The sequence below is a fragment of the Spodoptera frugiperda genome, chromosome 16, assembly GCF_023101765.2.
Source record: "Spodoptera frugiperda isolate SF20-4 chromosome 16, AGI-APGP_CSIRO_Sfru_2.0, whole genome shotgun sequence".
NCBI lineage: Eukaryota > Metazoa > Arthropoda > Insecta > Lepidoptera > Noctuidae > Spodoptera > Spodoptera frugiperda.
The window spans coordinates 7,967,187-7,992,560 of NC_064227.1; the positions used below are offsets into that span (position 1 = coordinate 7,967,187).

The window sequence follows — 25,374 nt, forward strand, 5'->3', positions numbered from 1 at the left end:
GGCCCGGTGGAGTTTGTAATGCATTTGAGAATAAAAAAATAAAACATTTGTCTCGACTCTTAAGCATTTTAGTAGAGGCAATCCAGTTTGTATTACCTGTTCGTACCTTATAAAGAACATAGTAGGTTACCTTTAATCATATTTAACAAGCTCCTAAGTCAGCAAAACGCGATAAGATCAGATACGTTTTCCATAAAAGCCTCACGAGCTGAAAGATAATTCCATACCGGTTTCAGAACGTTACGGAAACCGTTTCACTGCTTGCTAACCAAAAACAATCACAATTATGTATAACGCCATTTACTGTGGGGTACTGATAAGCCATCGTTTCACTGTATTCTCCATTTAGTCATACAATTACCATATAAACGGTTGTCCCAATTGTTTTCATAGCAAAGCTGTTTTCAGACCTACCGCGGTTAATTTTAGCATGCGGTAATAGTGTGAACGCATCTTATTATGAAATTGCTAGGGCTGTGATGGTTAGGAATTTGGGCGGATTCCTAATAGTACCTGACCCTTTACCAATATGAATCTATACAAATTCCGAAGTCGGCATCGAAAATTAATTCAGAACTCGTCTCGATTTCTGTGGACTTCTTATTGGTTTATTTCAACAAAGAAATTGCACAGCAATTACATTTACTATCTACTTGATAGTTACGTCTGAAATTGATCTTCAATAGATTACGTTTTTACAGACTTGATGACATCATAGCATTTTTATTTTTATGATATGAATTCGTTGTGAAGTGTAACATAATGTGTGCGGTAACCCTAAAACCGCACGTAACGTAAACACAGTGAACGGGAACACTTATAACAATAACACGCGCAACTAATTTTAGACACTTACTGAATAGTTACAAAACTCTTACTTGATTTATTAACTGTAAAAATACGAAGAAAGTTTCCTAGTACACTTTTCAAAAACATGTTTTAATTCATCACAAGAAAGGTCAAAATCCTTTGCAGCTTACTTCTTCTAAAAATGGTATTCGTGTCTCTGAACTTTGCTCTTCAGTGTTGACGAAACCAATCTAGTTTTAAGTCTAGTAACTGCGACAGTACTAAGATTGTTCTGTCAATAGGATCCTAGAGATTTCCCAATAATTAAGAACTCCAAAGACTCCTTTTTAGACATAACATGATATATGTAATTTCCAAACAATTATTTAACCCTGCCAGAAGAGTTATGCAAACTTCTAGACCGATCCACGTCCTCAGTCATGTAAAAGACTGGCACACAACTTGGAACCCTTCCGTTCGCCTGAGGAGGTTTACAAATTGTTTTGCTTTAACCTCTACGTTATAAAACAAAGTAACCAACAGTTTTCGTCTGTTTATAACAGGGGCAAAGTTGATTGAGGTGGATACTACTTTTAGGGTACATTTTTCGGAACTACCTATTTTGAACCAACTTAAAAAAAGCAATTCGTCTAGATATTTTTCTTATCAGACGTCTATTTTGTGAGTTCTAGATTGTTAAGCAACATCTGGCTTTCTGATACACTTGGAGAAAATAGCTATCACAAACTCTATCTCCTACATTTTTATATAACACAACTCCACAAAATGTCCTTTTTCTCATACAATTTTCTATGGAAACTCTTAAAGTATGTACACACATAATTGTACCACTCCTTTGCTCGTCTAGTCTAACGTACGTTGTGCAATTCTGACGCAACGCAGGACAATCACAACTGAACAATGGGCCGAGATAATAACACTGTTTAGATACATAGTCCTTCCTATTATAATGGAGCATTTTACTTATTACACTAATTTCTTAGTCCTACTTTTTGCTGTTGTAGTAGTTACGTTGGTTCTAGCGTTCTTCCATGATGACGTGATGTGGTAGTGTCTTGATAAGTCTCGATTTTTCTAGAAGGATAGTTTAACTTCAATCTTTTAGGAAGAACTGCGACATATTAGTAATTTTCTTAATTAATCATCTTTAGGTTTTGTAAATTGCAGTACAACTAAACTGCCTACCTCTCTAACTCAATGTCTGTATTTTAATAGCTTCCAAGTAAAAATAATGTTCATACTACAAACCGCTTTTCGCACAAATGTAAGGTTCAACAAGTCTTTATTCAACCGCAATAAGAATTTTCCTATTTAAAATATTCTACAAACGTTAGATTTATCTGAGAACACGTAACTCCATTTGTTCGATTCCCGCGTGCCAAGAAACTACAATTCTAAGTAATAAACTATTGACCAAGGAAAACTCGTAGTTTGGAAACATATTGACAAGGGAATATTACGGTTTTCCTCAAGAAAATCGCTTTCGAAATAAAGCTTTCAACGAGACTGTTCTGACGAAAAATAGTAATGTAGTTATGTACAACTGGCATTATTGCGAGTGTTACAATAAGTGTTTGTGCGAAAACTGATGGCGAGGCAAACATAATCAATACGTATTAATTACACGCACACCCCTCTTTCGCACAGCTCTATACGCCCGCACCTTTGATGTAATATTACGATATGCGAATAATCCGCTTGCGAAAACCTGAAAGCGCATTCATTTTGTAGCTGAAATAAGCAGGTGGTTCTCAGTACGGAGATCGATTGTGAGCCTGCTAGGAAAATATTCCCAATAATTAGGACCCGCGCAGGAAGATGCCTCCCTTCGCCGTGCATATCCACGCATGCGTATAACCGACCGGCTTCTGTCAAAGCCGCGCTTGCGTAGTGAGCCTACCGCGACCGGCCTGGTTGCTGTGTGCATTGTTTGACGAACTGCATGTTTTACGAGCCCCGAGATCCTTGACCCCAGGGTCCCGGGAGTTAGACCCTAGCTTCTAGATCAATCATAGTTCCCGTCTGCAGAGAATAGTGAGGTTTCTGTTTACATGCCGCGGTGAGTCCTTAGCGCCTTTGATTTGTTAAGTGTTTATTTTTTCTTTCGTTGTTACAAATGTATTGGCTTGTATGTGTCTGCTTCATATTCGTTATCGAATGATTCATGGTCAGCCATTTTTGCCCGGTTCGGTGTAAGTTATGTTAATGTAATAGAGCTTGAAAGATGGATTGTCTCTTATCGCATACGTATCTACGTAGATATTGTTGAGGATTGGACGTATTGTAGCCTATTGTATGTACCTTGTGTTGTTAGTGTCTAGTTGTTTGTATAATTTTGGATCATTTCTTTAAAAATAAACTTTGACAGCTGAATACATTGTTGCATTTTTATTTGATTAATTTTGTGTTTCAAATAATGTACCTATGTATAATTTTACACACCACATGTATGTGTTAGAATTATTAACTACAGTTTTGTTGCTTTACTTCACCTGTATCAAGACTGTAGCATAAGCACACAACAACTAAGTTATTCAAAATTATAAAACGAAACAATTTTATACAAGTCTAGTAGGTAATTAAGGTTATATTACCGCTAAAATAAAGTTACCTGATTGGTCAGCCAATTTGCCAACCTGATTGGTCTTCAAAGTAATGATGAAATAATATTAATAATATTGTATGTGTTTTGTTACAGAGGTCGTTGCGTTGCGTGATATAAGACGCGGCGCGCGGTTGTCGAGCGGTCGGTACGTTTGAGAGGACAGGCCACAGCACGCCATGTCCACCATGACTGAATTAGACAACCTACGTCAAGAGGCGGAGACGCTAAAGAATGCGATCAGAGTGAGTATTCTGCTCTTTACCAACTTCAGCGTGTCAAGTTCCATTTCTGGACGTAGGCTGGCCCAATTACCCCTCTTTCCCAATCTTACCAATCCCCGATTCCCCAACAAACCTTAAATTCCTAACTTCCAATAGACCGGCAACGCCCTTGTAACGCCTCTGTTGTTTCAAGTGTCCATGGGCGGCGGCGATTGCTTACCATCAGGTGATCCGTCTGCTCGTTTACCGGCTTAGTCCATAAAAGGCTTCTTCCATTGCACCTTATAAAACTCGATGTTATTATAATACCTCCATTTTTGTGAGGGTGGATACGAAGTATAAGCGGCGACGAAGTATCAGACTCTTACTGACTTAAAACCATCTTATTACAACTCCTGCTGAATTCCTTGATTGGGTATGAAGTCAGCAGCTTGACCTGTTGCCAATGTTAACAGCGAAGTTTACCTGTTGATTGATTACCTACGTCTGGCATACATTCACATAAGTAAAAGAAACTTTGATTTTATTACAAGTAACACTTGCTAAGTTTGCCACCCATCAGAGGAGTAGGAAATACATATTTGAAATTACTTTATTGAACAATTCATAGGAAGTAACATTTACTTTAATATAGAAAACCTTGAATTCACCGTAACATGTCTCACAGATAGTATTTATATTTGATACATTAATTTCATTTTAATTGTTTTATTTTATAACCGCAATCTTTAACTTAGTTTAGTTTAACATGGACCTTCATGTCACTAAAAACAGGTATAATTTTAACATACACAACAGTACCATTAATATCTACCTAAATCTTCAGGATGCAAGGAAGGCGGCCTGCGATACGTCGCTGGCGCAGGCGACGGCGAACCTCGAGCCCATTGGGCGCATACAGATGCGCACGCGACGCACACTGCGCGGACATCTCGCCAAGATCTATGCGATGCACTGGGGCAGTGACTCCAGGTAATAATCCTATGATTACACTCAAATATGCACTTTATCATCAGGAATTAAGACTTGAATTTTTAAGTTAGGAGTTAACGGTGAAATCCAAGGTACAATGTTCACCAAAATTAATGTAGACTAAGGACCTGATACACATTACTTAAATCAGATATTGTGCAATAGACTTTACACTAAAAATAAATGGTATAAATGCATAACCATCTGAGTTAGTACAAGTTTGTTTTAAGTTTAACTGCGGCTCCAATGAACCAACCAATCAGAGCACTGAACGCGGTCTTGTATTGATCCCAACAAATTCTTATAGAAATATAATAATTGCTAACTATAATTTCTGGTAAACCAGCTTAAACCAGAAACTGGTGTATTTCAATACTGTTTTGGTTTTTCCAGTCTGGCATTGGTTAATGGTAGTGTAATTTATGTGTTTTTCTTTTTATCTCTAACTGTGATGAATGGCCAACAAAACAAAATATTGACTATATGCAACACAACAAACCAGTATTTGCATATGGTTGTGTTGAAAGGTATTTAGTCATGTGACTCATATACGTTTGTAGATTAAAAAGATAACCAGCTCAAGTTTAAGTTTAATCATTATAATTCCTCAAAAAATTACCATTTACAAAAAAGACTAGATATTCTTCCTATATGTATAAACCTTAGTACAATAACAAGCTGAAAATCCTGGAATTGTAGTTTATAATTCACACTCTCACCTTTAATTCGTCCGATAACTTACAAATTCATTCTAAATACCAACTCTTACTAAGAAATGTAAGCAGTTCTATAATAAATCTCATATTTGGCCATCTGTGACGCGCGCACGGCGCGGCCAACAATAATAAAATGCTAAATTTATAAGCACATTATTTGTTTTGTCTCGGTATTGATCTATTTCTTATAAATATACGTGGATTCTTATTTATATCTATAGATTGTGCATTTTGCATTTATATATATTGAAAGTGGGAAATTTTGTGGAATTTTATTTCTAAATTCCTTGTTTCTATGATCGGACTTATAAAATGCAATAATAATTAGTATGTACACTCAGATGACACTATGTACACAAAGACCCATAATAATGACGAAGGATCGAGGATAATTAGACGCAAACTCCAAAATTTTAATGAAATAATATTATCGGCTCTAATTATTATTTTATCGGCTTACTCATGTAACTGTTTGACTAGGAACTCGACTAGTTTCAAGCCAGCTATAGGGTCACATTCATGAGGAGCATTCGCAGAACAGCACACGACGCAACGTTTATGATTAATAACATAATAATTAATTTAGTACGAGTATGTCACATTTCCAAGCACTACTTCGACAAATAATTCACATTAAAAGTATCATATCATTTGTATTTAAAAATAAGTAAAATTTTATTTGGGTTTCCTCTATCCTTATAAGTATTTCTTTGTGATATTTCGTAGTGGCCGACATTTAAATTGACGATACAAAAGCGTTGCCTACACTCACAGCTGTACAATATAACCGAGCAACAATAAAATTATTATACTACGCGCGTATTACTCACTTTTCCCGATAATACACAATAAACTCATCATTTTCCCTACCTTACCTACATCAGAATAAGGTTCAAAGTTGCTTCGATTTCGGAATCAATAATTGAGTCACTGGCACATTAGTGTAACTATCTCATTTGAACGAGTGACGTCAATTGTAATGTAGAAGATGTTTAGAAGAAATCGTTAATCTTTAATTGTTGTGAGGTACCATAATCTCCTTAATTATTATGATCATTCTATTGGTGTAATGGAGCTAAGCATTCCTACCTGGTTATTGTTTCATTTCTAAATTTTCCTTTGTTCCTTCTTGAACAAAAGTTGTTAAAGAAAATGGGTTTTCACTCGCAAACCAATGTTTCTAGTATAATTGCGTAGATAATACAATATTTTAAGACCGTATAAGATCAAATCGACTGACAGTACATTTTGACTGTACCCTAAGCACAAATTAACACATTGAACGCCGTGGTGGTCACAATGTGACTGACGTTAGCGGAGGATTTGCTTTCAACAGTTTTCTATTGGCAGTCAAAGACTTAATTAGTAATTGTTCATTAGCTATCTTGAATCACGTTGTTTTGTTTTCGTTATAATTTGTATCATAACAACCGATGACGACATACTTACCTGATGCAGATCATCAATATTTGCTTGATGACACATCATGAAAAAAGGTTTATGAACTGAACAAAGTCTTTTGCTGTCCGTGGTCTTTGTTTGTGAGGGTTTCTACATACATACACATACATACATAACCTCAGGCCTGTCTCCCATGGGGGTAGGCAGACCCAATGGAACATGGACAATGAATTAATATGAGGGTTTCTCTTATCTTTTTTAACTAGAATGATATCTAACTCGCCCGTAGTACGCAAAGATAATGACAAACCCATCTTAAGTAAATTTGGCCCATACTGCCTACAAGTCTATCTCAGGCTGTATGTATGTAAATTAATATTTTGAACGTTTTTTTTTTGTTTATCAGGAACTTGGTATCTGCGAGTCAGGACGGCAAACTGATAGTGTGGGATAGCCACACGACCAACAAGGTGCATGCGATACCGCTGCGCTCCAGCTGGGTGATGACCTGCGCGTACGCACCCTCCGGCTCTTACGTCGCCTGCGGTGGATTAGACAACATTTGCTCCATTTACAGGTCAGTATGGACAAAATGAAAGAAAATATTTACTTGCTAGTTTGTAATCTCAGCACCTAAGTCAGAAGGTTGTACAATGGCTGCTAATACACACAGGACATACTACATTTTCATTGTTTACCACTGAGCATGATAGTGAAGCATGGTCAAACGCAAAAAAGGAATTTCTAACATGATGCCTTCTGATAAGGAAAAATTAAAGATGATATTATATTGAAGGGTCCTTAACCCTAAGAAAGTTTGAACACTATATTGAGTACAATTCATCTTAAGATGGACAAATTGAATGACAAAGCAAAATAATTATGAATTGTTACTACTACACACTGTTGTTGCCATAAAACGAATTCCTATACATCAGTTGTCACTCAATAACAGGAAATGGCAACACAACAAAGTAATAAAATATTTATTAAGTGTTTGACCCCAGAAGTATTAATGTAAAATAATGTGCATGGCCCAGATTCGAACAATGGGCCTACAACGACCTCGTCGCCGCTGATCTAGTGATAGCGGATTCACATCCTGGCAGACAATATTGCACAAAACTGTGGAAGTTGTTTTCACACCTTTATTTTGTCACTAGCTTTTGCCAGCGGCTTTGCCCGCGTTTCCATGGCATTAAAAAGTACTTACTCCACACCATAATCTACCCCAGTTCCAAATCTCATTCCGAGCTATTTTGATGTGATTGAGTAACAAAACATTCACTCAAACATGTAGTGTCACAAACTCTCCCATTTATAATATTAGTAAAGACAATAAGTTTTGAATTTCATACAAATATTTTTCAAATGTATTTGGTATTGATTTGCTAAAGCACTATTTTGTAATTTGTGATTCATTGATAGACAGTCTCTGTGAAGAACTGAGCAATGGTTCGATCAATGTTATAAAATGTTGGTATTTAAGTGTAAATATTTAGAGTTATGATTATATCTGTCCTAACTAATCGATGTATCATAATATTCCAGTTTGAAGACCCGCGAGGGTAACGTGCGCGTGTCCCGCGAGCTGCCCGGCCACTCGGGCTATCTCTCTTGCTGCCGGTTCCTCGACGACAACCAGATCCTCACCAGCTCTGGCGATATGACTTGGTAAGATATTTATATAAGCATTCAACATTTTCAGGCCTTTAGTCTGTCTAACTTCTATAAAATATTTTATACAGTTTCGTTATAATCACTAAATCACTACGATTTATGTTAAAATATCAATCTGCAAGTCTTAATATTAGTTAATTAAAAACAATGCTTGTCTCAATATTTAATGAATCATCAGCTCAGGTTCACTTTCTGCAGGGTATTGGTAAGTGCAACCTTAAATATAATAAAATAACAGTGTACTTAGTTACTGAAGTTAACCGTGTGTCGTGTTTGCAGCGCCCTGTGGGACATAGAGACGGGCCAGCAGTGTGGCCAGTTCACAGGCCACACGGGCGACGTGATGTCTCTGTCGCTGGCGCCCGACCAGCGCACCTTCGTGTCCGGCGCGTGCGACGCGTCCGCCAAGCTCTGGGACATCCGCGAGTGTCAGTGCAAGCAGACCTTCCCCGGACACGAGAGCGATATCAACGCCGTCACGGTACGTACGCTAGTGTTCTTGGTCAATATTAAATTAACAGCTTATTGGTAGACTTTTAAGTACTCTTGTACTCTTACACTGCTATATTATAGGTTACAAGTTTAGTTAATAAATAATCTCTGCTTCGATTGGTATAAATAAGACATAAAGCCATATTGAATTAAAGTTTAGCTTGCAAGATGAATAATATTCGTACTAAAACAACAGGGTGGGTGAAACGTAATAAGAACTTGTAAAAAGCAATACAAATACATAAATATGAATTTTACGTATTTCTTAGTAATAAATAGCGGCATTACGTGTCGTAATGAGCACCTCTGCCTACCCCTTCGGGGATAAAAGGCGTGACGTTGTTTTTTTCTTCTTACTAAGAAGTCGGAGACAATCGTTACATTTATCTTTAATCACAGTAATTACACGTTTACAATGTAATTTCCAGTTCTTCCCGTCCGGGTTTGCGTTCGCGACCGGCTCGGACGACGCGACGTGCCGCATGTTCGACATCCGCGCCGACCAGGAGCTGGCCATGTACTCGCACGACAACATCATCTGCGGCATCACGTCCGTCGCCTTCAGCAAGTCCGGCCGTCTGCTGCTCGCCGGCTACGACGACTTCAACTGCAACGTCTGGGACTCCATGAAGAGCGAGCGCGCTGGTTAGTATCTTTACCTAATAAGGGAACAATGAGGTGACAGATCACCTGAGAAATATAAAGTAATCAGTGCCACCCATGCACAATAGGGGACAAACGAGGAGGGAATCGTCTGTTAAAAAGCAATCAGTGTCACTTAAAGGCAATAGGCAGTAAATAAGTACACAGATTACCTGATGTAAAGTGAGTAGCAAAAGGAAAGCAGCACCAGAGGATTCATAAGTGCGTTTTTGGCGTTTTAAATGCTTTAAATCTTATTTTAAGGCTTGAAAGTGCTTTTGTAGATCTTTATATTGGGCTAATGTCGTGTCGCCTCTAAAATATTCGCATTTATACAGGAAAACTAAACAATGAAACTAAATACATGAAAAGGATATTTGTCCAATAAAGATAGAAACAAACTATAGGCTGAAAATAAACAAAACTAACAAATAATTATTATTATAAACATGTGACATCATTACATGAGATAATAGGATGTTGTATTGTATTGTTACTGTTATGTAAGCTTTCAATTCGTATGTAGTCACTTTGAGAATGTTCTACAGTCTCATCAATAGTTATAATTGTCTATCATTGTCCATTGACTAAACTATATGTGTCTCTGTCTGCAGGTATCCTGGCCGGGCACGACAACCGCGTGTCCTGCCTGGGCGTGACCGAGAACGGCATGGCCGTCGCCACCGGATCCTGGGACTCGTTCCTCCGCATCTGGAACTAAGCTCCCCCCCTCCCCCTACTCCCCCCGCACCCCTCCCGCACCCACCCTCTGCACCGCACCCTCTGCCGTCAACTTGTAACTACGTGTGATTACAAACTGCCTCGCGACCTGGGTAGAGAACTAATCAACAGTACTTCTGGAGCTTAGAGTCTAGAGCATCTCTTTTCCAAGTGCTCGTTGGTCCTCGTCTCTCTACCCAGGCTGGCCCGGCCCAGTTTACTTGTGCGGATGGAACTTGAATGATAAGTTGATGGCTAGCCCCAGTTGAACCGGTGACGTCAGTTTCTAGTTTTATATTCGATATCAAGCGGTGTGTGAATGTGTTAGCTTCTAATTTTGATATCTTGCTGACGATAGTCCATGTATTTCCTTGTTCGGTTCGACTATCGCAGGCATTGGGATAGCTCAATGAGTAACGAAATTCGACTTTGACAGACCTGAGTATCGTTGGTCTTTATATTCTAAAGGGGCGGCTGTTTACCTAAACCTGTATAAAGTCCAGTCATCTTATAGTTCATTGTCATTACGTAAATATTTCTGATTTGAGGCACAAATGACTTGGTGTATATAATGTCGTACTGTCACTGACACATGTCGGCTAGGGAATATTCTGTATATCGGATGCGCACAACGAGCACGGACATACGACACGAGTCGCCGCGTCAGCACGGGACGCTCCCGTATATAAAACTCGCTTTATTTATTTATAATTATAATTTCTAACAATATTAAAAGCATTTAAACAACTTTTTAGGGAGGAATGTAGTTTACATGTATGTGTGAGTGCGCTGTCAGTGTGCGTGTGTGAGCGTCATTACTGATCCATTGTTCACTGCATAACGTATATTATTATGTATAATTATAATGATGTAATGATATAATTAACGATAGACGCTGGTGCCCTTTCCGCGGAGGGGTTCAAGGCTGCCGGAATCATTTTCTGTTTCTTGGTAAGTAGATTCGATGTTAAACATAGTTCACTATCTTTGATACAATCATAAACATTATACTAAACTATTAGAGAATATACGATAGACAGAGGCCTTAGTACGAGTTTATTTTACGTTTAACTTTAAGCTTGAAATGAAAGCGCATTAGGCACTCTGATTGGTTGGTTCATTCCCGACGGCCAATCACGGCACCGGCGTTCTCGTTTCACTTTCGTTCAACGTAAAGCAAACTCGTACTAAGGGTACATACAGCTTGTTTAACGTTGTCAGTATTCAGTAATTTCCCCGTAACATTATTGCTAATAAGTTACCAATGTAAACTGCCGATATCTCGAAGGCCAACTTGTCAAGTTTCATAGCACAATCGTTTGTAAAATGGATGTTTGTGTCCGGCAGTCAGTAGTCGGTGTGAAAGTAGTTTCTTCTATTCTTTTACACTTATTACTATTCATTTAGCGGCAATTTTATTATCAATCGAGTGTTTCTGATCACCTAATATTGGTTTTGTCGCTAAAGTAATAGGAATAAGACCAAAAGAGCCATAAGTTATGTTTTAAATATTATTGTAAATTAGTAAATGTTAGTTTGGCACGTTTAATGTATGACGTTACTCTTTGGGTTTCAGGTGACAACATCGCACAACAGAATATTATACAATCTATAAAAAAACTATAATTAAAGAACCAAATATTAATTATAAATGTATCTATGCATAACTTATTGAATGAGAACATTGTTTTCGTTTCTCGTCACTTCGATGTAATCCTAACGTGGTTGAGCTACTATATATTTAATATATGTTTTAGATTAGTCAACACACCGGTTTGTTATAAGTATGAGATTGTACCGATCTCCATTGACGAATAAAAATCATTTTTTGTACCTACATGAGGACGCTGACACACGAATTTATTTATTTGTCGCGAAATCTGCGCGTACGCACACGTTTCACCGATACTGCGATACTACACCACAGTCACATGGTTCCTGTGTCAGTGTCCTCACATTGACGTTCACGAATAATTGTATAATGAGATCTAAATCTTAATCTAGGCTTTAAGCGTACAATTACAATGATTTATACTTTGACATGCAATATAATTTATCTATATCCAATATAATTTCGTATCATTATCCCTTATTAGCACAGGTATAGGGTGCATTTTGGAATGACTTGAACACGTTTTGCGTAGCTTTGTGTCGTGAATATGTGGCCGGTGCGACTTAACAAAATGTCGTGTGTAAACGATTTTTTCTCATTCCAATATGTGTCCTTGTTTTCACCAAATGACATAAACTGACTTCTCTCAGCCACCGAACAATGTCATTGCTAAGATTCCATACGAAACGCATACTTTGCGTGTAACACCGTGAAATAAATGCATTTCTTCTCTCTCCATTCCTTATTTGGCGTAGTGAATTTTTTCTTATGTAAATTGAGTTTAAAAATGTCTAACAGTCCTGCAGTGATGTAATAACACTGAGACAGGCTGTTTGTATTGATTACCGTCATTTAATAATTAATATTAAAATGGATATTCGCGAACCTATGATAAAATCATCAGTTTATTTGCGCGAGACTAACATTTTAACACTGGGGAAGTTTGGAAAATAATCGCGATTTTTAACTAAAATTATGAAGATACTAATGTTTAAATAAAACAAGGTTAAATAGCAGTGTTATTCTAGTCGAAAGATGTATTACGGTCGGGAAAGTTTAACTTGGGAGATTGTCTAAAGTTGTGTGATTTTTTTGATCTTTTAAAAAGTAAGATATATTGCCAAAATGGCGTATTTATTATTATTGTTAGTTCTCGCGTAAACAAGCAAGTAATTCACATTGTCGTACGCACTATTTTATATGTTTATACAGCTTTCACTATGATTAAATATTAAAACGTATTTGGTATACATTTTATTTATTATAGTTCGTAGGAATATAAATAAAACTTAATAAACGGGCTCATGATTTTATCAGTTTTAAGATTATATTCCAACACAGGAACGATGAATAAAATGTATAGTAAATACGCTTTTAACACTTCATAATAGTACTTAGTCCATCTTCAATTTTGAAACATTTAAACCTTGAAATATTTTCAACCATAGATGGTTAATTTTAAACTAAGCATAAATGGTAGCGTTTTTAATGTCATGTAAGGGTTACCATGTTTAAAGATTCTCTCGTATTCACACGCAGACATAAAATGTTATCCCTTAACAGTTGATTATGGTGGGCGAAGCAACATCACCGTCGCCCATTAAGTTCATTTTACTAGACTAAGCTAGCTTTAGGTACGTAAGAATTAATATACATGAATAAAAAATAGGCATTTGTATTTCGAACATTCTGTGTTGCTAACTGCAAAAAATCGATGCCAATATTTTTCTTTGTAACACTTAGTTTATATTCGTTGCAGTATTTGTTGGGATTTTAAGCACAAAATATTTTATAATTATTGTTTGTCGGCTTTTTTTAATTATACAATCGATGGATGGTTGTCGCGCTATTGTTTTATTTTTTGTTTAAATTAAGCCTTTTTGTCTTAGATAGGTTATAATATAGATGTTTGTATTAGGCAGACGAAGTCGGAAAAGAGCGACATTCAGGGCTAATGTATTTTTTTTAAGAAAACAAAATATAATCAATTTCATTTCTATAGTTTGTCGTGCTCAATTATCATAATATTTATATTGCACAAAGGCGGCACAAAACTGTAAACGATTGAATATTTTTTACAATATGAACTCAAAGACAAACAGGTGAATGTAATTAATGAAAAATGGCATATCAAACAATTTGTCCGCCATTTTGTATCGCAGAATAATCATCGAGGTATAATGTTATTGTGTGTGAATTATTATGTTGATTAAACACGTTTTGAGAATATCTATGTTCACGCATGCATCTATTTGTCTATACGTAAGGTAATTTTGCATTATGGGAATTATTTGTCCAACGAACAAATATGGCCGCGACCGTTTGGCGGGAACTCAGACGAGGCAAAGGCGACGATCGCACACAGCCACGCTGCCGTTGGACAAATAAGTAGGATGTATTCTGAAGTTAGCTCCGGTCTGCTAGTTTTACGCCTAGGATAAGACTCTTTTTTAAATAATAATAAAAAATTGTTTTCTACTGTAACGGCTTCTTTTCAGATCAATGTACGATAACTATAATATAGCATTATATGATATGTATGATATTTAATGGATAGTTTTGATGGCTCATATTCTGTTTTTGTCTATTCAGACCAATTTTTCTCACTTTTACATCATATTATTGGAATGGACTGCCATATTTTAACCTGTAAACTATAAATATACTTAACGAGGGAGACAGAAGGTATGGTTATCAGGGAATGTGATGCCTAACGTGGCGCGATACCGCCGAGTAGCCCGAGATCCTCGAATTTGTTTAAAGAGCCGGAGTGTCCCTGGAATTGTATATCATATTCCTTTGGAACTTAAAGGATTCGTATACCTTAGTTAACTTTTATTTGCTAGTCCGCGTCTTTAATATGTTTAATGAAAATAATTATTCTTAGTGGTATAATACTAATTATAATGTATTGTGTAAAATATTTTTTTTAGTTATTATATCAATAAATTAAAATTTGTTTATTTTAATTGCCTCTTTTATTTGACTGTTTCATTTAATCTATAAATGTAATTAGCCCTCCGACTTCGCTGAATGCACAATACAAATTAAATGTATTTGGGTGATTCTTCAAAAAAATACAAGTAGTTAACGGCGTCATTATCCTCAGCCAAAAGTTAACAATTCTACAGATTGAAACACAAAATTTGGATTCAATAAATTAAGCTGTGTGTTAAGCTCTCAACCAATCCAATAAAAATAAGGATGATAATACCTAAGCTACCACGATCCAATAACGAGAGTAATAATTTGTTAAAGAACTGTTAAAGTTTTTTGAAGAAACACCCATTTATTCCCTTTAGACTTATCCATTAATAATTATTTAATTTAAGAGAATTGGTGCCTATGTTATGAAGAAATCATAAGAGCAGAGCCACCATCGCAAACTTCTCGCAGTCGACCCCAACACTACTAAAAACTGCTTAGGTACGACGAATCTGAATTCAGGGATTACAATAAACACTAACTGGTAACCTAAAGCCCTAACTAAACTTATTATACACAGTATTTGAAACGGATGTAATAACCATTAGTTAAGATCAACCATTTCAAATAAGTGCTGAAACAGAATTATAAATAGTAGTGCCAATAATACTTTGCTTGACCCCGGCATCAAAACCGAGAGCACTTGTTCGGCAGTCGCACTTACGACGACTAGATATAGGTTCAAAGATTACTCATCTACGTATTGCTTAGTAGTTGCAAGATTGAACACTAGCCAGACCCAAGGGCAATAGAAATTAAAGATGACAGCTCTACAAAAATATTTCTCAAATGAAGCAGATTTTTTTGTTTCACGTTGGCACTGAGCCTTCTGCAATCTTTCTCTTTACTATAGATCTGCGTACACGCAGTCCAGTTGGCAGCGTTTGCGCATTTTGTCAGTGTTTACGTGCGCACGGCTGGACAACTGCTGTGCGCTAACTGGGTTACTTTAAATGCATTTTAGTAACGGTGATTAACACCGTTGTACGCTGTTTGTTGCAGGCAGGTTGCACAAGTCTTATCTAGTTTATTATGCAGGCATAGGGTGTTGTATTGTATGCCAGTGTCTATGATATTTTTAGTAATCTTACACATTTAATGATAACTTGAAACTATTCCTTAGTAACGGTCTTGTTCCGAAGACAATTGCTAAGGACTGGGTTAAAGTAACCAGTTTTCTTTCTTTTTTACAACCACCATACAAGTGCAGGTGCGTTTTCAAACACGATTTCACATACACATCATACCCAGACCCGAAACATCAATTTGTGAATCACACAGTGTTGTTCCGAGGGAATCGAATCCGCTACGTGTTGCACGACAGCCAGTTGCCCAGCTTCTGCGCCAACCGTGCAGTTGAAATGACCCTGAGTACAGGCGGCTGTAATTGTATTTTTTTGGAGTTTACACTCCGAGTAGTTCTTAGCTCCAAGTTAGACTTTACTAAACTAAACTAAAGAGGTCTCTCAACTACACAATACATTTGTTACCTAAATTAGATATACCTATGTAGTTGCTATTGTAATATTGGGGGTCATCAATCTGTCACAATCAACACAGGCGTAATTTATCGGACCCAAGAATGGCAGTCGACTAACGAGGCAGTACATCTATTTCATAAAAAGCAACCGTTTCCAGTACAAACAAACATAGTGAACTGTCAATCACGAGAAACAAGCGCAGAGTGCTTGTTTAACCTAATTTCAATCCCACCAATCCCAAGTATTAATGTAGTCTACAGCAGACTGACACCAATTTTTTTAAACAATAACATGAATACATCAAAATGCCACACTGTCTGGTCTTCCAATATCAACTGAAATGATGAAAAAGTGAGTAATGTAGGTATCTGGGAAACTTATAGTTGGATGATGAAATAGGTAGGTACTGAATACTATGCTCGTCCGAGATATCAATCGTAGGACTGTATGACATACGGAGCTGCGGACTACCTAGCGGGTTTACCGGGGCTTCGGCTCGAAAAGCAGGAATAGGAACGGGTTGATTTTTAGTCAGTCACTCCCTCTCGCCTAATGCGAGGCGGAAGAAGTCATTAGATGATTTTCCCCCTTAAAAAATCGTACGAGGCACTTATACGATTTTATAAGCTTATTGTTAGGTCTGTAGTTACCTAACTCAGTTTTCGATCAGGATTATGTCGGTCATTGGAATCATTAGTTCCTATTTAGTTGTTTTTTTCTTATTATATTTGATGGGTCAACATTTGGTCACTATCGCCTGATGGTAAGCAAATAAGCAGCCTACAATAAGCAACTGGGTGAATCTCCAAAACGGGTGTTTTTGTGGTATGACATTTGGGCTTTTCAGATTTAGATATTTATGTTAATTACTTTTGGATCTTATTGAAAATAATGATATTCAAATAGTCTTTTTTATTAATTTTGCATGTTTCCGTTATGGATATTGACCCAACTACGAGTATTGGTAGGTTTACTGATTGGTAGGTAGGGTGCGTTGGGGTAACATCGGACGGATTTTCGAATAGTTGCAAGGATGTTGCAAAAACTTTATTATCTCAATTTTGGTACACAGTAGATTAATGAAAAATAGTGGAAACGAATAATGATTAAACATAGTGTAATTTAAAATTTAATTTATTTATAAATACTCAATACTTTTTGCTTTGCAAGCCTATAAAATCAGGACAATTTTTTTTTTGATGCGATGACGATTTGGCCATCATGGGGTAAGTTCGGACAACAATTTAAAATAATTTCTAGTGCTAGGAGCACAAGGTGTATAAAAGGAACGTAGCCGATCTTTCCTGTACTTTAACATGACATCACAAAAATTTACCTAATACAACAAATATAGATGTTCCAAATGATTCTTTTTTTTTTCGTTTAATTTGTCCGATCTTACCCCGCATACCAAATTTCAAAGAAATTGAGTTTCTCAAAGTTTAGATTTATCCACAAGCATTTTTGAAGTGGCTGCATACGTGAGGTCTTTATTATTTATTTGCTGCATGGCTAAGCTCCAGCGCTTCTTTTGTATAAGAAGTGGCCCGCGAAGAGGTTCGGGAGTATTTACGTGGCAACTGAAGATTGGAAAATCAGCCCTAAGTAATTATTTAAAATTAAATTAAAATCATGTGTAACAAAAGTTTGACAATCACTGCCCATTTTCGAATAGGGATATTTTTGTCCGATCTTTACTCGACATGGGTAACACCGGATTTCAGCCTACAGAGGTAGTAGACAAATCTGGATTAGTTTTATCATATTATCATTGCTCAAAACTTAGTATTTAGGCAAAACCATGTCAAAATAAGCTATACTTTTGCTAAAATATGCAAATAAAAATGTAGGTGAAAGACCGGATAAACAAATATTTTATAAAATTTGCCTTTTTTCTAAAACGGCGCGGGTACACGTCTGTGTTGACCGGAGCGAGTGGTGGTCACCGCGGGGTGGGGCGGGACTTAATGACGTGCCACGCAATGTGATCAGCATTAAAAAATATAGCCAAATAGGTGAGATATTTGATTTGTACGTTCTTACCCCTCCGCCGATCTTACCCCAACGCACCTTACATCATGTAATTAGGTAGTAGGTCAAATACGTTTATGAGTACGTGCGCAGACGCACGTGCCTTCACTCCACGGTAAAGATTACTCCTTTAGGGTCAAATGAGTCAGACGAAGAATACCTACAAGAGACTAAGTAAATATGTACCGTAAGTTACTGAGGTGCAATATCCTCGCACATACGTACAGGTAGGTAAGGAAGTACAGGTGTTCATGACTGTACTTTTAGCGTCCGGCATCTAAGCAGGTACAAGCTGATTAACTTTGAAGAACACATAGACGGACATAGTATTACTTAGGCAGTGCTTTACCCGTTATTTAAGCCAGCTTTATTCCGAAAACAAAAATACCTATTTCATGAAATAAAGAAACAGCGAAATGGAAGGACTACATAATTAATAGAAATTCGTCAGTAGGAGAGCGTGTTGGAAAATAGAGAGGGGTGTGGCGTGTAACGTCTCGCGCTCCCTGTAAAGTGTCACGTATTATGTTAAAGGAAAATTCAGTTATGACATCTCTTTGTATTTGATTCATATACCTTAAAGCTATGAGGTTCCAACCTTCAGACCTACCTAGTTCTTACCAAACTACAAAATCTGACCCTGAAACTGTAATATTCACAACCGTGGCTGATGTGGAACGTGCAACGTAGAACACTATCAGGTACATAATGTAAACAAAATCCCATACAAAATGGATTAAATAGAAATGCATGGAACGTAACGTGTCGTACCAAAATACCGCGAACCAAGGTCGCACGTAGTCAACAAACTAAGGAAAACCAAGAAACTATCGGTAGATAATAGGTAGGTGCCATATAGCTATGTGATTTAAAAAATAACAAATAATTTTCCTACTTATATCACCAAATTGTATTGAAGTTAGTCAGTACCTAATTGTTTTTTTTTTCAACAACAACAACAACGTCACGCCTTTTTTCCTCGAAGGTGTAGAGTTGCACATTACGGCAATTTCTTTTGTTTTGTTTTGTTAAATTGCTGTTATTTTCAAGTATTGTAATTACTAATTATTAACTGAATTAGATAATAGCATATTTGCAGTATTTACAGTGCTGAAAGGGGTGTGTAACGTTATTTTTTGGTACCTTCCCATAAAAATATTGTCAAGACAGTTAGACGTTCGTTCCCGGGTCAACTAAAATTTCAAAGCTTGCTTGTGATTTTTGATTATGAAGTTTTCAGGAATAGCATTGAATGAAAGTTGCCAAGCTATGGAAAGAGCTTTAGGTAGGTAGGTACGTTACTGACAAAAAGACAAAAGATGGGATTTCTGGTGAGCTCTGGACATTACCACAATATTAAACAAGATTACAATAACAAAGTAACAAATAGAAACTTTGATTCAAAACAGAAATTATCATCATTGACCGATCTTTACGTAGATATCTATCAAACCTAGATACCTATCTGGAGATATCCATCTGTGCCATAATTTCGAAGATAAACTGCAAAATTATTGATGGATGAAGAATTAATGTTAGATTTGTAAATAATGCCGAGCGCGTATGTTTGGATGTTGAAACTGCGGCGCGCCGTCCGACGGACCAAATTAGATGCTGGCAGTCGATCGCTCCAACGAGAGTCACCCAGTCTCACTAGCTTTTGAGGACTGTCTTTGAAAGTGGGAAAATAGACTGAAAGATTTTGAAAAGCTCATTCAAACTTTACTTTCTTTTCTCTATTATTTCTGAAAAGTATATAAAACGAGGATACAGGTATTATGCAATTCAACATCAACATCATCAGCCTATAAAGTGGCCAGTCCTGACCAAAGGCTTCTTCTCACAAAGAGAAGGTTTGAGCATTAATCACTACGCTTGCTTAATGTGGGTTTGCGATTTCCAACTTATAATAAGAAATTATAAGCTCAGGTTTCCTCACGATGTTTTCCTTCACCGTTTATCAGTGGTGTCTAAATCATCTTAGAAAGTACATGTAACTCAGAAAGCCACATTGGTACTTGCCGTTGGTAGGTTTTTAACCCACACTCTCATGCATGAGAAGCGGGCGTCTTAAACCTCTATGTATACCTATGTGTATTATGCAATAAATTAACCTATTTACAATACATAAGAGAATACCTAGTGGATTTTCCGAAGGAAAACCAGTGTCACATGTCATACACATTGCATAGGTACACCATCATCACGTATTACAAGGCAAAGAATAGGTAGAATAATAGTCCTTTAGGTTTTCTTCAAAGAACTAGCAACTATTATGCAATACCACTGAAAGGTAGGTACAAAACCACTTTTGCAATAAGACAAGCATGATTAAAACATCTCTACAATAAGTGCAATACATATTATGATGCAAATAAGTCAATGTGTTATTGCTTTGTATTGTGCATCGCTGCATAGATAACAGTATCTTTGCAGCTGCAATGCAAATTATTCATTGCAATAATGTGTATGTTACCTGTTCCTTGTGAGTTGTGACGGCGTTTGTTTAGGTATGTGTTAGGTTTAGGTCACGTACTAAATACCTGAAGGGTTAACGCAGTGTCATAGGGCAAAGTTCTTTGTAGAATCGTTTAGATGTGTTTTACTCGTGGCTTGTGTTGAAGTAAGAATGTCAGTTTTAACACAAACCACGACAAACTAAGAGTGCTTTTTCACCAGAAATATCTATGCCATGTAGCTATGCTACGAAGATGTAATAGCTAAGCTGTGAAACTATGTGACTGTTTCCACCGATACTAAGCTAAGTAGCTGTGCGAGGAAGATGCGCAGCTCGAGTATGCGATGTCATCCATATCACGCATCTTTAACATGCACCTTTCCTTATAAAAAAACATAGCTTAGCTGACACAGTTTTCACCAGTGCTAAGCCATGTGTACCAATGAATATGATTGGTGGAAGCCAAACGCATCCATATTAACGTAGCATAGTACATCTCTTGTGGAAAAGCACCCTATCGTAAGTGTTTTAACATATCATTGCGCTTCATATTACCTAAAGGATTAGGTAGAGATGAACAACTTGACTATATACCAGCTACCATCAGTAACTACTTTCAGCACTGTCCATGGAGATCCAGGTACCATGGCCGCCCTACCCTGGAGCTTTTCTGCGTATTATGCAATGATGTTTCAGTACTTATTTTAGTTTGTGAGAAATCTCCGCGCGAGTCAGACAGCGCGCCCCGGATTAAACAAATACGGTCCTTATTTACCCCACAAATAAGATTAAAAATAGCGTGCAATTAATCAGTGTTCTATTAGTGAAATTCTGGTACTTACTTATAAGTGGTTTTTCATTTGATTTCCTTGCGTGGGAGTTGTGAATCGGCGGCCATATTGTTTTTTTGTACTGTTTTGTTGTGTAGGTTTGGTTCCGGGGTGACACATATTAGTGACAGGCTACTATTAGCGACTTGCCTATCAGTCACTGAAATAAAAAAAATGGGAATGAATTTTCTTGAATTTTCTTTGTTTAGAGATTTTAATAATAGGTTTTTGAGCTGTGATAGTTTTCCTTTATTTAATGTTAATTTATTTCCTTGACTTTATACATAGTATAAACAGAAATTACGATTATTATTCACCCAAGAGTTAAGAAATATGACACAAATCAAATATAGGACTTAGCCAATACAGTCAATTCCAGACTCCGTACTTACTTTACAACTCAAATAGATTTCAAAATTCCTACCTACCTAATTTTTCTGACTCAAGAATCGAACCTAAAGCGCTATTCTCGGTCAGTCGCGCTTACAATAAATACCTAGGTAGTTAATTAATATAAATATTTACTATAAGGAAAATTCAATTTATTTCGCATATTTACCAACTTCGTCATAAAGTAAAGTAATGCGCAGTCAGCAGCACGTAAACCTACACTCGTCTATCAAATATCTCCAATCCATTATCGCCTTTATTCCCAAACTTATAGAGTTGAATATCGACCTATTGTTTGTATCGATTTTCCTATGACTAGATCTGGTTTTCCCCAGTATACCAGAATCAAAACATTGTGACCTCATAATGTCTCATAACTCATAACACAGCAGGTATATTTATTATTATCCAGAACAAAGCGTAAATTAGTTTTTTTTGTGTATTAGTTTTGATAAAAGATACCCTGTAGGATCTATTGGGATTAGGCAATATTTCAATAAAACGTCTTGTTTGATTTCTTATTAAACACGATATAATTTCCAACTCAAAATAAGAACAACGTCATTTTATCAAATCAACGTACGACAGATACATAAAAGAAAACAGCGCCTCTATCGGCAGACAACAAAAAGTTCTCATGAACATAGAGAAACCTACTTTATAAAATTATATTTTAACACTCCCACTTAAATTTATAAAGTAGACATACAATTCTCTAGAAAACAAACATTCTTTTTTCTATTAAAATTATAAAGTACAATTAATAATACTTGACCACTACAATGTAATTGTAGTACATTAAACATGTTTCATCATCTTATCTCTAATTGTATTAAACTTAATTACAGGCAAAGCCTTGGTTAAAAAATCAGCCAATTGATTAGAAGTGTCAACATATTTAATATCAATTATTTTCTTTGCAACATTTTCTCTCACAAAATTATATTTTATATCTATATGTTTGCTTTTTCTGTGAAACACAGGGTTGTTAATCAATTTAATTGCACTCTGATTATCGACATACAAATTAATTAAGCCTTGTGGCTCCTTAATATCACAAAGAAATTGCCTAAGCCATAAAATTTCTTTGGCTGCTTCACTGGCTGCCATGTATTCCGACTCAGTTGTGGATAAAGCCACAGTATTTTGTTTACGGCTAGACCAAGTTACAGGACCTCCATTAAACAAAAATATATATCCTGTGTTAGATTTCCTAGTATCTAAATCACCTGCATAATCAGAATCAGAATAGCCTACTAATTCATGATTACCATGATATACAATAGATAAATCCTTGGAATGAATAAGATAACGAAAAATTCTTTTCACAGCTGTAACATGGGATGGACCTGGGTCATTAACATATCTACTGACCACATTTACAGCATAAGCTATGTCAGGTCTAGATACTAATGATAAAAACAATAGTGCTCCCACTGCCTCCCTGTAGGGAAAACTTATAGGTTTATCATTACATGTATTCTTTGACAAGTGTACATTTACAACAGCAGGGGTACTACAACTTTTAGCTTCTAATAAATTAAATTTATTAATTAATTTCTGAATATATTGTTTTTGACTTATGCTAATATAATCATTTTCTCTACATATTTCCATCCCAATAAATGAATCACAATTACAAACCTTAATCTCAAACTTTTGTTTAAGTATATTTATAAGTTCAGATAAAACATCTTTATCTTTAGCGAATAGTAATCCATCATCAACATAAATAATTAATATTACTTTGACATCCTTGTAATGTGCTACAAATACACAATTATCTGATGGACATGGTACAAAACCACAAGTATATAGAAAAGAACTAAACTTTTCATTCCAACATCTAGATGATTGTTTAAGACCATAGATAGATTTAATTAACTTACAAACTTTTGAAGACTGCACTTTTAAACCCTCTGGTACCTCCATGTAAATTTCTTCAGAGAGCTCACCATACAGGAAAGCGGTCTTCACATCAAATTGTTCCATTTGCAGCCCATCTCTCGCAGCAATGCTGAGCACCACCCGGATAGAGTCGTATCTGCAAGTGGGGGAAAAGGTTTCATTAAAATCAAAGCCCTTTGTTTGTGTGAACCCACGTGCACACAAACGTGCCTTGAATCGTTCTATTTCTCCATATTTATTTTTCTTTATGGTAAACACCCATTTACAAGAAACAGGCTTCTTTTCAGTTCTATCAGTCAATATCCAAGTTTGATTTTCTTTATGTGACTGAAGCTCTTCTGCTATGGCTTTCTTCCATAGATCAGAATTTGGACTATTCATCGCTTCTTGATAAGTATTAGGTATTTCAAATTCTGTGAGATTTGCTTCTATATTGTTGTTTCGACGTGGACGTAAGGTGATGTTTCTTTGTTCATTCTGATCTAAATGTATATTTCTTGGGGGTACATAAGTTTCATCTAGATCTTCTGAACTTTTCATGCTATCATCTGAACTGATTTCTTCAGGAATGGTATTCTCTTGATTGATGACATGTTGAAACTCATCCTGTGATGTAGACTGATTTTCATTTTGTTCGACTGTCAGTTCCACCAAGTTTTGTTTTTCTTCTAGTGTACTATGTTCATCAAACTTCACGTCCCGTGATACTGTAATCTTCTTGGTATTTTGATCATACATCCTGTAATTATCATGGTCATATCCAACTAACAACATCTTCACACTTTTCTTAGAAAGTTTCTTCCTTTTTTCTTTAGGTGTGTGTACATATCCAACACATCCAAAGATTCTTATATGGTGTAAGTTAGGTTTCACTCCATGCCACAGTTCAAATGGTGTTACATTTCCCGTCTGACTTGATGTATTTCTATTTAATAAATATACTGCGCAATTGACAGCTTCTGCCCACATGTTCAAAGGTATATTCTTTGCATATAGCATTGTTCTTGCAGTTTCCATGATGGAACGCATCTCCCTTTCTGCTCTCCCGTTTTGTTGAGGTGTATATGGGGCAGTACGTTCATGTTGTATACCTTTACTCTCTAAAAATGACTTGAATTCTTGATTTACATATTCACAACCATTATCCGTATGTAATTTCTGCAAATCATTTTTAAATTTGTTAACCACCATTGCATTATATTTCAAAAAGTATTGAAATACTTCACTCTTGTGCTTCATAAAGTAAACATGGCGATAGCTTGTTGCTCCATCTTTGAATAAAACAAAGTACTTCATACCTGATACAGATGGTTCTTCTATAGGGCCACAGACGTCGCTGTACACTATTTCACCAGGTTCTGTTGGACCTCGGGTAGATTTCATGAAAGGACGTCTTGCTTGTTTCCCATATTGGCAGGCT

At 36.4% G+C, this 25,374-nt stretch overlaps 3 protein-coding genes across 15 annotated transcripts in view; all 3 read left to right on the forward strand.

Moving 5' to 3' along the window:
• Positions 1-14,840, forward strand: part of LOC118281899 (guanine nucleotide-binding protein subunit beta-1) — a 29,927-nt gene extending 15,087 nt beyond the window's left edge. For 2 of the 3 annotated variants that reach the window (XR_004784266.2, XR_007706051.1), the window contains exons 2-9: positions 3,509-3,657; positions 4,463-4,608; positions 7,132-7,302; positions 8,277-8,399; positions 8,685-8,886; positions 9,326-9,542; positions 10,154-11,210; positions 11,836-14,840. Coding sequence is in view for 1 of the 3 variants with exons in the window: in XM_050699220.1 (XP_050555177.1) it covers positions 3,592-3,657; positions 4,463-4,608; positions 7,132-7,302; positions 8,277-8,399; positions 8,685-8,886; positions 9,326-9,542; positions 10,154-10,260 (1,032 nt within the window). In the remaining 2 variants the exon portion in view is untranslated. Of the gene's footprint in view, positions 1-3,508; positions 3,658-4,462; positions 4,609-7,131; positions 7,303-8,276; positions 8,400-8,684; positions 8,887-9,325; positions 9,543-10,153 lie in introns of all 3 variants that reach the window. The other variant, XM_050699220.1, reaches the window with a different exon arrangement.
• LOC118280709 (uncharacterized) overlaps positions 1-25,374 on the forward strand; it is a 184,268-nt gene that overhangs the window by 35,260 nt on the left and 123,634 nt on the right. The window lies entirely within an intron of this gene.
• Positions 21,529-25,374, forward strand: part of LOC118281898 (uncharacterized) — a 28,245-nt gene continuing 24,399 nt past the window's right edge. For 3 of the 11 annotated variants that reach the window (XM_035602685.2, XM_050699221.1, XM_050699225.1), the window contains exon 1: positions 21,529-21,589. The gene's annotated coding sequence lies outside the window, so the exon portion shown is untranslated. Of the gene's footprint in view, positions 21,736-25,374 lie in introns of all 11 variants that reach the window. The other 8 variants (XM_050699223.1, XM_050699222.1, XM_050699224.1 and 5 more) reach the window with 4 other exon arrangements.